Raw genomic sequence first — 14,157 nt, forward strand, 5'->3', positions numbered from 1 at the left:
GCTCGTTCCTCGCTTTTCTCGTTTCCTCATTCTCGCTTTTTATCCAACGCGATGTTTAACAAGCACGGCCTATTGATCGTCGATTTCTATAGTGATTTTAATTCGGTGAGAACGACCGGATTGATATTGTTTTCGGGATAATGCCTGACAATGGTCTATAACACTTGGAATCGAACTTCAATACGAAAGTTAATGTATCGTATGATCAATTTGTGTGTTTTTATTATAGCAGTTCTCGTGCTCGTTCTCTTTTCGATATCTTATAACACATTTAAAATTTTATACCGATTATGTGTACTGCTATATGTATAATTACGTACGTGAAATGAAGATTTCTTTATGCATATAATCTTTGTATATTGTGATTCTAATAAACTGGGAAAGTAGCCTCTAAAAAGAAGCTTAAATTGTTGACTCTAAAGACTTCAAGCAGCTTAAAACTTAATTTATTATGTCTTTTGTGTCTTAGAACTTATAACAATCTGCGATATAATTAAATTGTGTTTTAAATTCTACTGCAATATCGAAAGAAATTATACGTGTTAGGATTGTCGATATAAAAAGAAAATAAAATATTTTTAAAAATATAAATCTTTATAGCTTTTAATATCATATTTAATTATCGTATAATCTTTATCTATGCAAATAGTATTCTATAAATTATATCAACGTATTTATATTGAAATAGTTTATTGAATCAATACTTTCTAACTATGTACAAGTGATTTGATCGTAAAAATTTATCTATTCTCGTTTGCTGGAAAATCTCGAATATTTTTGGCTACTCTTGTTTCTGTCTCATTGATTCGATCAACGAAATCGTTGACCTTGCAGATTATCGCCGGCACGACTCGTCGATATTGCTCGACGTTCAAATAAAATCCTCGATACCTCGATTCGCATTCTCTCGTCTTCTAATGCACAATCGAACGGTGCGGCATTCGCTGTCTTAAATTGGGCGTAACGTTCGGTTGTTGACTCCACGTGTGCACACTCTTATGTACGAGTGCGCACGTATAACCGGGATGTACGTGTACGCGACAGAAGTATGTATCGATGATGGGTCGATAAACATCGGTGTATTGTGCAATCAACCGCCTATTTGGTGTCATTGTGCCGACAGTTTGGTAGGTAGCTTTCTCATCCTCTTCTCTTGACCCGCGCGCCAGTCTCTCTTATTCCTCATGTATTGTACTCGTTTTGACGCAAGGGGTTACGTAACCCTTTCCGCGCAATGGTCCTTCTACCTGGGTCGCCTCGGTACGAGATACCTACCTACATGTCGATATGTAAAATCAACTGGAAACGAACAGCGAACTGTGAAAAACAGAACGTCTTTCTCGGTTTGCGATTCAGATCGTGTCTTTTCGTAATTGATTTTGCAATGAAGTGCCTTTAAAATAATTAATATGTGTCTTTTTTAATCGTTAATTCATTTATAATTATTCTTAAAATATAATATTTTATTCAACGGTTGTTTGCACTTATTGAAAAATTTTCCGCGCATCAACTACCATTAAATCTATAATAATAAACGTATAATAGACGACAAATAATTGAATTCCATTATTAATATTCAGCATAATGTGTAATTGATAAATGGTAAAAAGATATCGTTATAGAATTAATATGAAAAATAAGTTGCCTAAAATTTGGATAAAGATTTAAATCTTCTAACGATAGTAACACCTGACACACACAACAGCAGGATCGCTCTTCAGAGATATTCCGCCGAAAGAGACTTTTCCGCAAAAGTTTGCGCGTGCATCGATTGAAAAAAAAAAAAAAACTTCTCACATATCCTCTTTGTGTGAACACGTTGACCCACGACCCGTCTACCTGCTGCCGCGATAGATACAAACATTTTTGCGGTGATTCCCGCGGAACCCCTCGGGTATCTTTTCACGGTTTTCATTTCGGGTCAGGCGGCACTATTCTTTAATGCGGCATTATATTGGACGCGGATTATTAATGGCCGCTGTCTTTCTCGGAGCTTCAACGAAACCCTTCCAGTTAATGCGATCGAATCGCGCCAGGATCTCTCGTTCATCTTTAATCCGACCAATACGCGCCTAAACGGTCTCTAAGCCCCTCACGCTTTATTCTGTAATGATACTTCCTTTATTGTTTGCTTTTTGTACGTGTCAGAAAGAATGATACGCGATTATCTAATAGTCGGTAACTGCGAGACCCTTGTTAGAGATATATCCGGATGACGAAACGCTAAAAACTTTTATATAGCGAGAATTTTGAAAGGATAAATAAATAAATTTACGAGATGATAATAAGTTAGCTCAATTACTTTATTTAATTGACTAATATTATCAATTAATATTAATTAATCTGTTAAAATATATATTTAATTTTGTTGATTGGTATCGGAGGATAATGTTTTTAGTACTTCGTTATTGTGATAAACTCGGTTTATCTGAAAAATTGCAAGTTATACATGGCATGACTTCGTCACACTGTCCTGCACGTCTTACCGCGTATTTGATAATCGGCGCGAGGCGAGGGCGAGAATGGGCGCGCGCAGTAGTCAGCGTGGCGGGCCGTGTGTTGTATACGGAGAAGCGGATATTTAATAACGAGTCGGTACGACCGGATATACCGTTGTCGCCCAATATATTCCGCCGAGTCGAAACCGGCATCGCGGCTGTATTTCGCGAGAAGATATTTCCAATTTGTCTTGGTTCACAAAGTGGTGCGCCATCCCTGAAGCCGGGGGAAGAGGAAGCGAGAGGGGGATAGTGAAAACTCACGAGAGAGAAGGAGAGAGAGAAATTGAGAGAGGGTGGAAGAGGGTAAGACGAACGTGGCACCGGCGGAGACACGCGGGGAGAGAAATACGGTCGGGTAATGGTGGAAAATCCGTCCTCTGAATTGAAGCGAGACGTCGTGAAATTGAACAACGTATGTAATATATATACACTCGCGAGAGCTTTATATACGTGCACGAGAGACGTATACGTCCCTCGCTCTCCTCTGCTCCTCTCCCCTTTCCACCCTCCGCGCGCCAGACGCGCGAATGTGACTCTCCGGTTATACCGGCGCGCGATATAGCCGTGTACCTGTGTGATAACCTCCGCGTTACAACCCCCGTGCATCTCGGAATACTGTATACGACCACGCAACAGATGAATAATCGTCATTAACTATAGCATTTTAGCTTTGCAACGCGACGACTGATCTTATATCGCAACTATACCCAAGCGATCAAATTACCTCCCTATTTTAATATGGAAAAAAAACGAAGTATAGATTATCAATGAACACTTGTTGATGCGGCGATCTTTTTCTTGAATCGATATCTTCGACCGGAGATAATTATAAATAAAGATAAAAATAAGAATTTTCTACGCAAAAACGTATATTTTACATCTTTTTCTTTGCGTAATGTGATGTCAGTTGTCTTTGTCTCAAGATATTGATATACATCGTTGCAAAATACTGATAAAGCTATAGAAGTAAAATAGCATAAGACGCGGTCTGAAATTGATCTAGTTTATTATAACTAGGCAAACACTCGCTTTCCACGCGCATTGTAGACGTAAAGGGTTGTTCTCTCCCCGCGTTAAATATTTGCACCACTTCAGCTGTCAGGTAATCGCCGGAAGCCAGGCAAGTTTGATAATCGAGAGGGGTTTTTATAAATTTTTGCCGCGGTCTTTTATTACAAGATCCAGAGACATTATGTTCAATGTTGCCTGCAAATAATGTGTTTTATCGTTTACATTCGTCAGATATGCATAAAAAGTATTTAATAACGCGTCTAAACGGTAACTTAATTCTTGAATTACGTAATTATTTATAGATTGTTCTTAAATAGCCATACATTTTTATTTTTGGTTGCATAAATACGAATAGCAATTATTTTCCAGTCAGATCGGTATATGCGATCAGAACTTGAAATTGCACGCTCGATTAAGAGTGCGACAGGGGTAAATCTTGATTTATGAGTGACCCCGTAGCATATCGCGCCTAACCCTTTCGGCAAAGATCAGGATGTATACATTCTCGACAACTCGAGGGTAATCGTATGCATTTTACGGGGTTTCAACCGCGGGCTTCCTTTTTGAGAAAGGATGACATCGCGTTATTTTGCCAAAACTAAGCACCGTGACGCGCGTATAACGGGCGCAATAAATTTCGATTATCGATCTCCTCTCCTCTTCACAATGCCTTTTTCGCGTCGTACAATGGCGGGGCGCAGATACACGCGTTATACGCTACGTAAAAGCATTATATGATTCGTGAAAAAGGAAACTCGTGCGCTCATTCGGGATATAAACGCTACCGGCGTCGCGTCGGCGAGTTGTACGATGAAAAGTAGAACGATCATTTTCGACATTAAAAAGGGAGCGCATATACTGCTAACGATGAAAATTTGTTTGATAAAGAGTGTCTTTAATAACCGCGGGTGACTGGCGATTATAAACCGAGAAAAAGAGATGAAAATGATGAACGAAACAACTTGTTGCATAATAACGCAGTGCTAGAAGATAGGGTTGAGTTTAGTCTTGCGCGATGGTCGCGCTTGCGCCTCGAGCCTCGCGAGAACTTTGTTAAATCTTCTCTCAAAAAATAAATTATTTTTTACTACGCAAATAAATCATTTAATCTGTAAAAACAATAAAAAAAAAAACTTGTGATAAATTAAAATATTATTATTTATTTCTGAAAAATATGTTACTGGCAAACCATAAATATTTTAATGCAAGATTTTAATTTGCTTTTGAAAAACTGGAAAGACAGTTTGTGATATCGCAGTCTGATTCTACGCGCTGAAATAATTAATATTACTACAATTTATAATTTATATTATAAATATTAATTTATAACTATTATCTGAGAAAAGTGGATTACGCCTCGTGATTAAAACTTCAATCACGACGAAAACTCGAAAGTATACCGGGGAAGCTTATTGTGGGCCGTTTACTCTTCTTCTCTCGTTTAAGGAACGTCGTCGTCCGTTATCCTGCGGGATAGAAGTCGGAAGGACAGAGAGGATGTAAAACAAGCCAGACAGGAAGAGGTGGGGGTGGATACCTAAATGGTGGAGAGGCGAGCGCGGCATGCGATTAGCGTTTGATACCGCGTGCCAACGTTCTGAGGGCCGGGAGTAGGAGCAGACAGCCAGACAGACGTATAATTTCGGGGATAAGATCTAAAACATTGCCCCGACCTGCCACAGACGGAGACCGAAATACCGGCGGAAGGGGTTGGCGGCGCCATGTGTGAAACGGGATACGAGAGCCAGAGAGTACCTCCTTTGAAAAAAAGAGTTTCGCAGTCTTGCGCACATTTATCTAACGAATCTGGCCGAACTCAATGCATAACTGCAGTTATATGTCTTTTGCTAAATTTTGCGGTGTGATAACTTTACTTGATGCAATAGATGCAATCATATACATATTACGCGTCGATTTATTTGTTTATTCCATTCTTAACTCTAGAAGTAAAACAAAGATCATTTACTCCTAGTATATTGCTAAATATCTTTTATATATTTTAATAATTTATAAAAAAAAACAACGAAATATAAATTATGGATTGAAAACTATTTAATAATAAAAGCAAAACAATTAGTTTGTCAAATGTTTATCAAAAATTATAAAAAATTTTATCTATAGTGACGTATAATTTATTATTACAATTCAGAATAAATAACTTTGTACAATATCTGACCTTGTAGTTAATAAATATCTATCGCAGAAAAACTGCGAAATTTAAAATTATAACGCAACGTGTGCCAGAGGGAAATACAGGGAAATAAGAAGCAAACGACACAGAGAAAAAGCGGCGTATCAGTGGATCATTAAACATAGATAGGGTCAACCCACTGCATATGTCGCGGCCCTGTACTTCTCGTCTGCCTCTGTGACGGTTGGCAGGCTGGAGTTAGTTAGCGTGTATGCAAAGCTAAGCCAGGTAGAGAGAGGCAGAAGATGAGGAGAGCCGCTCTGATTATTTATGTGAAGATCGCACCAGAACCCCTTTTTTAACCCTTTTTTTCATCGTCCCCCTTTTTAGATGTAAGAGGACAGACGGAGCGCACGCGAAGGAAAATGAGAGAGAGACGATGGTTTATAGGTTGTACCAACGGATCCACCGCTCTCTCTTTCTCTCTCGCTTTTTGTGTAGATAGTAAAAAATATTATAATCTATGCTTGGCTGGAAGAGAAAAATATAATTCATTATTCCGGCGGGTATACAAAGAGGACGACAACGGGGTGCCCCGCATGGGTGAATCCCGCCCGCCTCCCCGGGAGGAAAAAGGGTTGAAAACGCGAGGGGGGTCGTATCCTGGCCAGACAAGGACTGTCGACGGGACTCGAGACGGGAAAGAAGCTATATTTTATCTTATCCTACTTTTCTCACGAGTGCAAGGCCTCAGAGATAGACGTTTCGTGACTTTTTGTATCACGCATAAGGTATATAATATTTGTGATAATTGATTTTTCCAAAAACATTCTCGAGATGTTTATAAATATACATTAGTTGTTGATATATAGAAACGAATAAAATGAAAATTTTTTGGACAAGTTATTAAGTAGTTTTATACGGAAGACTACATTTGCAAATGTTTGAATTATTTTGTAAATATATGTATCAGTAAACAATTTATTGACTTATTGGATCAATTATAAGTTTTATATTTTGTATGTTTTAACTTGAATAAAATTTTTTTATGTTTAAAGAAAAAACTTAAATAAATTTGATTGTGGTATATTTAGATTTTTATAAGCCATTATACATATAAAAGACAATATGCCTTTGTGCATGTAGTTTTCTGTACTGCCAAGCAAAATAGTCGAGCTCGTCCGTCGAGCTCGTTTGCTGACACGGGATCGCAATTACATATGCAAAAAACATAAAGAAAGAGACCGGCGGGGCAGAAAGGGTTAAAGAAAGAGCGATAGAGAGGGGTTGATGAGTGCAACCGGTGTCTGTCTCCCCACCCTCTGACCTCGCCAGACGGCAAAACGGCCTCACGGATTCCTGTCACCGGAAACGTGTCAGTTTAACACGAAATCTCGATGAGGAAAGTTCGAAAGTTGTAAAAAGTAGAGAAACGCGCTTTTCAATACGCGAAGAATAGAAATCTGCGCGGGTAATCAAACAACAACAAAAATCTATTAGTGCAGAAGAACTATTATGGTGTTAATCAAACGTGTTAATTAAGTCAATTATAAATTAATTATAGGCATTAATAATCATAAATAATTTGATTAGAAAACAATGCTAAATTAGACTTAAAAAAAAGGTGGAAACAGTTTGTGATATTAGAATAAAGACTAGAAGACAAAAGATTTAAAGAACTAGGCAAAGTTAAATTTTATTTTACATTGTTTTATAAATGATATATGTTTATTGCTATAATTCTTATATTATTAGAAACATTTATGTAAAATATTTAAAAATTATATCTAAAAATATCTATATGTAAAGTATACAGAAATATTTAGAGCAAATTACTGTTTTATAACAAATCTATTAACTGATTTTCTTCTGTTTATTCTTATTAACACTTTTTTATACTAGACTCTTTTAAAATACTTTCAGAAATTGTTTAACAAAAATACATTAAATTGTCAAATAGATTCGGTGATTTAATCTCTTCACGACATTCTAGCTTAATCTTTCGATTCCTATAAATAAGGTATTCCGTTCCCGTCTGCAGTTAACCATATTGCATTTACCAATTTCTTAATCTCATCTTTCGCTCCGCCCATAGAAAATGGTATTCGTTAGTAATGTAAAAACATAATATTTCTTTTTATTTTCCCAGATACTATCGGCGTTTCGTTGTCATAGATAAAGTTGAAATACATGAGCTAATATCTTTTTTACTTTAATCTTTTTTTGTAATTTATGCAGACACATATTTTCTTTTTTTTATATATTTAATGTATAAAGACGTGTACAAAGAATAGAGACAAGTATGTAAGTATATACGTGGCGGGAACCACAATCCATATTTTAAAAACTTGCGAAAGTTGCACATTATAATCGAAAACGTCATTCAATACTAAATTTAGGTACGAAATACACATCTATATTATGACATAGAAAAGTACTTACTCATAATCGTCATCGCGCGTCGCCTCTTCTTCTCCAATCGAATCTCTCACGCGATGAGAAGCTACAAGTGTGGAGGAACGTGAAATCGTTTTCTTTTTTTTTTTCGCGAGATGCGATGCAATTTTACAATCTTAATGAGTTAAAAAATTAATTGCACGCGCGTACTCAGTTCGTCAGGACATGGAGAAATCAGGGTATCGCTCCGTGAATGTTCGTACGCGGCAGGAAAAGGGAAAGCGAAAGTGAAAATGAATGGAGGAGTAGATTGGAGGAGAGAATAGCGGAGAGACGAGTGGGGTGTTGATTAAGAACGCGTGGAGAGGGTCGCGCACGCGAGAAGGGATGGCGCTGACGTAATTAAGTCGAAACGAAGGCTCGATGCCGCAACAGGGAACAATCAGCTGTTAGCTGTCCACGAATACGCTTCGTGATTTCGATCTTGCGCGCTGAGGAAACAGTTTACACCATGTAAATGTGAGAAATTCGAGTTTCGTAAACGAATCGTATGTGATTATGCGTTTCGAGTGCAAAAGTCAAATATTTTATAAACAGTTCTTTAGTTATAATATTTTGCATTTTTTCACCGTTCAATTCTTTCTGTGCGAAGTCATTGTCGAAATTAGTGCTTTTTTTCAAAATGCTTTGTCATTTTAAGAATATAGGTTTCTCTGTGTAATTCTTAAATAATTGATTTCTAAGAACGATTTTTCTAACAGTGATTTTTTCCATTCCGATGACTTGTCACTTCTTAGTATATTTTCGAATATCTTATGTATCGCAAATCTATCACACAAGTTTGGGAATTTATATATCTCTCTTTGCGTAAACAGATTCAATAATTGAATTAAATATATATGTTTGTACATAAATTTTTTTTTTAATACAAGGGAACATTTTTAAACGATTACAAAATGGTTACAAAATTTTTCACACGATATTGCAGAAATAATTTTGAATCTTGAAACAGATCAGTTTGACGTTAACTCACTCGTGAAATCAAAGGCACTTCACTGCGTATCTATATCGGATAAAATTTATTAATCTTAATATTAAACGCGACTTAATGTTTATTACATTTAAATGAGAATTTTTGAAGAATTCGCGGTGTTTTGCGCATTCACTCGATCACGCGATTCCGCTTATTTCCTTTAATCTTAAGACGAGAGAGAAGGAAGGAAAGGACTACGTGCGAGGACGAGTGCGCAGATAGGACTGGGAGAGGATCCAGGACCGAATCCTGCCATCTCCAAGAACCGTCCGACGGGAACTGTACCGTCGAACGTCGCGACGCCGGCGTCTGCGTCCCAACTGCCTATATATACGTATATGCGCAGATAGATATATATAACTTTTATAATGCAATGCCAGAACACACGCATGCGACTGTATATTCGCACAAATATACAGTGACGTAAATATAACATAATGCAGACTTTTCAGAAAAAGAAGTTTAATTTTCTAAAATGTCTGATCGTGCAATTCTCTACGTTAAATCGAATAAAGTTAAATCTGTCTTTATTTTAATATAAATTAAACAAAAATAATAATTGTTCTCGCGTTAGTAATAATATTATGAAGACTTTTTTTAAGTCAATATATGAATTGTTTTAGATTTGTTCTAATTATACATATATATGTATGTTATGTTTTCGAAACGTTATAATTTATAGATGTATGACTTTAGAATCAATTATATAATAATTATAATGTCGGATTTTATATTACAATAGTAATTATTATACGAGATTTTTTTAAATGTAAACGGACGTATAAAATTATCTTAAAAAATTAATTTGTTATTTTTGCTGATTATTTAAATAATATAATTATAAAATTTTGCAACGTGTAAAACAAGTTTTATTCAGGTAATTCAGGTTCTTTTTAAAGAAAATTTTAAATGTAAAAATTATTTAAACAACGGATGCAGCAAGAAAGTTGATATTGATTATTTGATGGAATTCAACCGTGTCAAAAATTTGTGCGAAATAATACTGAAAATCGAATCGATTTGTTACTTTTTTTTTTAGTCAATACTTTTTCCCCTAGCACCGAGCACACCCCCTAAGAAGGCGCCGCGACGCTATACATACGCAGGCGTCAACATGGCCGCCTCTCGACGACGACTCCATCCAGTCGAGCTGACTCTCCTTCGTTTAACTCGTATCAGTAATTAATAACACGCCGTTAAGTTTCATCGTGCAAAACGACAAGTCTCATAGAGGAATTTAATGATCGGAAGAACGAAAGTGTTAGCGTGAGCATTGGCGTGTAGTAGAACTCAATTAATATCCTTTGTGAAGTGTTCATTATTGATAACATAGATGTGCAGCCAAATGATGTCTTAAGCAAAATATTTCGATCAAAGGTGTTATCGCTTGAACAGTTATGCAACAGTGGTAGTTTTGCAGCTGTTAGCACATAGCGATGCAATAATTACATATTTATTTTGCGTTATATATATTGGTTAACTATATATTCGACGAATATAATTAGAATATATTTTTTTATACGTATTCTAAATGTGAATACGATAATTCTTTGTGAATGACATAAGTGGAACTAAAAAATTAAAGTTTTATATCGTGGCGAATGAAGACAGTTTAAAAAATTGTGAACATCAATTTATTACGTTTAATGATCCAGTTTAATTATTTTAATTCGAGAATTGTGTGTGTTATTTAAAACATTATATATAAAAGTTTCAAATAATTTCAATAATATAGATACTTAATTCAGTAATTTAATTTTTCTGTGATTAAAGGAGAAATAGAATTTTTATCAAATACAGCTAATTATATAGGTATAAATAGAGCAATTATTTTACTTTATTTCTGCTTGATTATTTGAATTTTAATAATAATAATAATGATTCTCTATTTAAAAACCTTGTTTTTCTGTACTTAGAAGAAAAAAGTTAATTTTTTAAAATAGATTAATATGAGTATGTATGGAGTAATTGCTTTATTATGTTTTTATTGTTCAAATTTGATACAAACGGCTGTAATAATGATCTTTAGTTCAAAAATTCTTATTTTTCTGTGATTAGAAAAGAACATAAGAAACTGATTGGAGTATTTATCATGAGTGCAATTTCTTTATTGTCCGAAATTCAATTAAATTTCATGATTTTCACTTGTATTTAAGCTATTTTTTATTTCTCGGTAAAAATTTTTGTTTAATAAACATGTTATTAAATCTACTAGAGTATGAAACTAATCAAAGAAAAAAATCTGTAAATCTCTTTTCTATCGGAATGAGAATTGTAATTTTATGAACCAACATACGATTCTCGTTGTCAGCGCGAATATTTTAATCAATCATATCACTGGATATCACCAATCATCCAATGCACTCCGAGAAAACGACGGTTCTACAGAACGAACTAAAACAGTTATTATATGCACGTGTAGTTTATCGCGTATTTTCACAACACTGTTCGGGTTTTTTTTTTTTCGCAATAGCGAAAAAAAGAGGGAAAAAATAAGAGAACGGCAGCCGGCGATTCGAGCACGGTAGTTCATTAAAGCGGAGAGACGATTCGAGCTAACCCCCGCCGACGAAACTGAGTCACGTCGGTAGAGCCGGCTGACCGTGTATGCAAATCACTCGCGTGGGGTGTTATCCCCTCTCGCTCGCACGCCCGGTCTCCGTCAGCTTCTCTTCTCTGCTTTCGGCTCTCCGCATTTGCCGCCGCCGGTCCCTACGGCGTGTGTCCCGCGTAACGAAAGCTCGGTTGGTAGGGGAAACTCATTATATCTCTTTTTTTCCTTCTACGCCGGCGATAGGGGCACTGGGTCTCGGCTCTCGTTGGCGGCCATCATGAATCGCGCTGCCCGGCCCTGCGATTGTTTATAAGGGCGCACTTTTCGCCAATGGGCGGTTCGGTGACCCTCAAAGCTAACTCGCGCACGTCGACGGGCACCGCGCCGCTTCGCCGCCGCTTCGTGGGGAACGGGAGCGCTTAATTTTCTCGCCATAAAACACGTATCGCGCGCGTCGATTATCAGCAGCGTCGAAATTGCGCGGCGCCCTTCCGCGCCTCGTGCGCACGCCGTAATCGCCGGTAATTGCGGGCGGTTTCAACAAGGGCGCACGATTAGCTCCTTATTCGACCGCGATGAACGGAATGCCGTGCTCGTGCTCGCGCGCGCGTCAACATGGATGGGAGGACGACGCGTCTGCACGCGAGTATACCGCGTAAGGTTTAATTGATCACCTATTATTATAATAATTGCAAAATGACACGAACGCAGTGTGCTTTACCAGATGACTAAAGATCGAAAATTTAATTATGTTGCTGGTATCTATAGTCATTATTGAGGATTATTACAGAAACAGAAATTATTGACACTTGTGGATATAAACGACCACAAATTTTTGTCACTTTTTTAATCACATTTAATTAACAAGCTTATTTAACAGCTTAGATATTAGTAATATTTATGAAGAAGGAAATATTACTCGTACCGATGAGAAATTATCTCTGCGTACGGTTCTAAATGTTTTAAATTGCCGGACAATCGGTAAGCCGCATGTCACCGAGTCATCGCTCGCTTTTGAGCTATTTCGCGAATCAATGGTTGCATAATAACGTACCTCTATTACGTACGAACTTGCATGCGCGAGAGAAATCGTTCGATAAATCAAATCACGGACTCATTGTATACGCCAGCAAGCCCTCAGGTAGGCACGGATCGCCGAAAGCCTGCCAGAAAGGCGCGAGAAGAGCGACGGAGAGAGGGTGAAGGCCGTGAGAATGAAAGACGCGCGGAAGGATATTCAAATTTCCAACCCTCGTTAGCGCGGAAATTCTCAATGTGCGATAATTTATCATCGGGCCCCGCTGAGATGAGCGACCGTACAATGCGGACTACCTGCATGCATAATTTATGCGAATGATTTTCAAGGAAGTAAACGGGGCCCAAGACCGGAAAGGGTTACGCGCTGGGCAGGACCGTAATGCAGATTTCTTTTGTCTCCTAATACCGCACGATAGGACACAGCACGATTTTTTTTTTCAAAATTAGTAGCTACGATTAAATTTTCTCATTTGGTCGAATATAATTTAATAATTATATTTCTTTTAATTTTCAAGTTTTTAATGAGTCATTTCTAAATTTGATATTACATGCTAGAAATTAGATCAAATGATTTCTGATAGTATAAATAGCGACTTAATTAGGAAAATATTATAGAGATTGAAATTGTTGTTTGTAAAATTGCTATTTATTACTTGCCAGATGTATGACTCTTTCTTCTTAAAATTACAATATTATCCCAAATAAAAAGAGCGTAGCTTTAGAGAAATATTGATAAGGACCAGTCTACCTACGGCACTGGTTTAAGTTGATCGACCCTCTTCCTGGTGAGGCACATATGCATATGCTCTGGAAAACGTCACTGGCATGTACCTGCCGATCGCGGAAGGAGCCCTTAACCCCTTTTTCTCCTGGAGAGGAGGAGACCTTTTTTTCGTACTGACAGGACAAAAAAAAACAGGAGACCCTTCGACTCGGATGCGAGCAGTCTTACCCCTCCCTCGTCCCATCCTGCTTTTTCACGGTGAAAAGAGGCGTTCGACGAGGGTCGATTCAATGCTCTTCTAATTATATGCAAAGACGCACGACTACTCATATACCTACTATCGCTATATGGGCGGCCTAAGGATTCGCTTATGCAACGCACGGTGAAAATCTGGTCTCTCGGAATTTGTTGAAAAGGCGAATTTAGCATATCCTGAGAAATAATTGTTTAATTCATAAACTTTTAACTATTACAGTTAAGTTAGGTATTAATCTGTATAATTTTGTTAAATAATTGATGATATTTTGTAGCAATAGATTTGAAAGTTATCTGTTTTCTCCTTTTTTCATTGCATGCCTTTATAGCAAATAGCAGAAATACGTGCATAAAAGTATAAGATACAAGAATGAATAAATTAATAAGACGAGTTGCACATTTCTGATGTGATTTCAAGAAAATCCGATACCCCGCCATACAGAAGGTTGTACACTCACAATCAATCAAAAAAGTTGCAAAAATTGTGGAGGAATAATTTTAAGGCCTGTATAT

At 37.0% G+C, this 14,157-nt stretch overlaps 2 protein-coding genes across 3 annotated transcripts in view; one reads left to right on the forward strand and one right to left on the reverse strand.

Annotated features, from left to right (window-relative positions):
• Nucleotides 1-9,582, reverse strand: part of LOC143900780 (uncharacterized) — a 241,725-nt gene extending 232,143 nt beyond the window's left edge. For both annotated transcript variants that reach the window (XM_077412490.1, XM_077412489.1), the window contains exon 1: nt 8,086-9,582. In XM_077412490.1, the coding sequence (XP_077268616.1) occupies nt 8,086-8,098 (13 nt within the window). In that variant the 5' untranslated portion in view covers nt 8,099-9,582. The remainder of the gene's footprint in view (nt 1-8,085) is intronic.
• Mesr6 (misexpression suppressor of ras 6) overlaps nt 1-14,157 on the forward strand; it is a 637,129-nt gene that overhangs the window by 579,805 nt on the left and 43,167 nt on the right. The window lies entirely within an intron of this gene.

This window comes from Temnothorax americanus, unplaced genomic scaffold (assembly GCF_048541705.1).
Source record: "Temnothorax americanus isolate GAGA-0224 unplaced genomic scaffold, ASM4854170v1 Scaffold30, whole genome shotgun sequence".
Classification (NCBI taxonomy): Eukaryota; Metazoa; Arthropoda; class Insecta; order Hymenoptera; family Formicidae; genus Temnothorax; species Temnothorax americanus.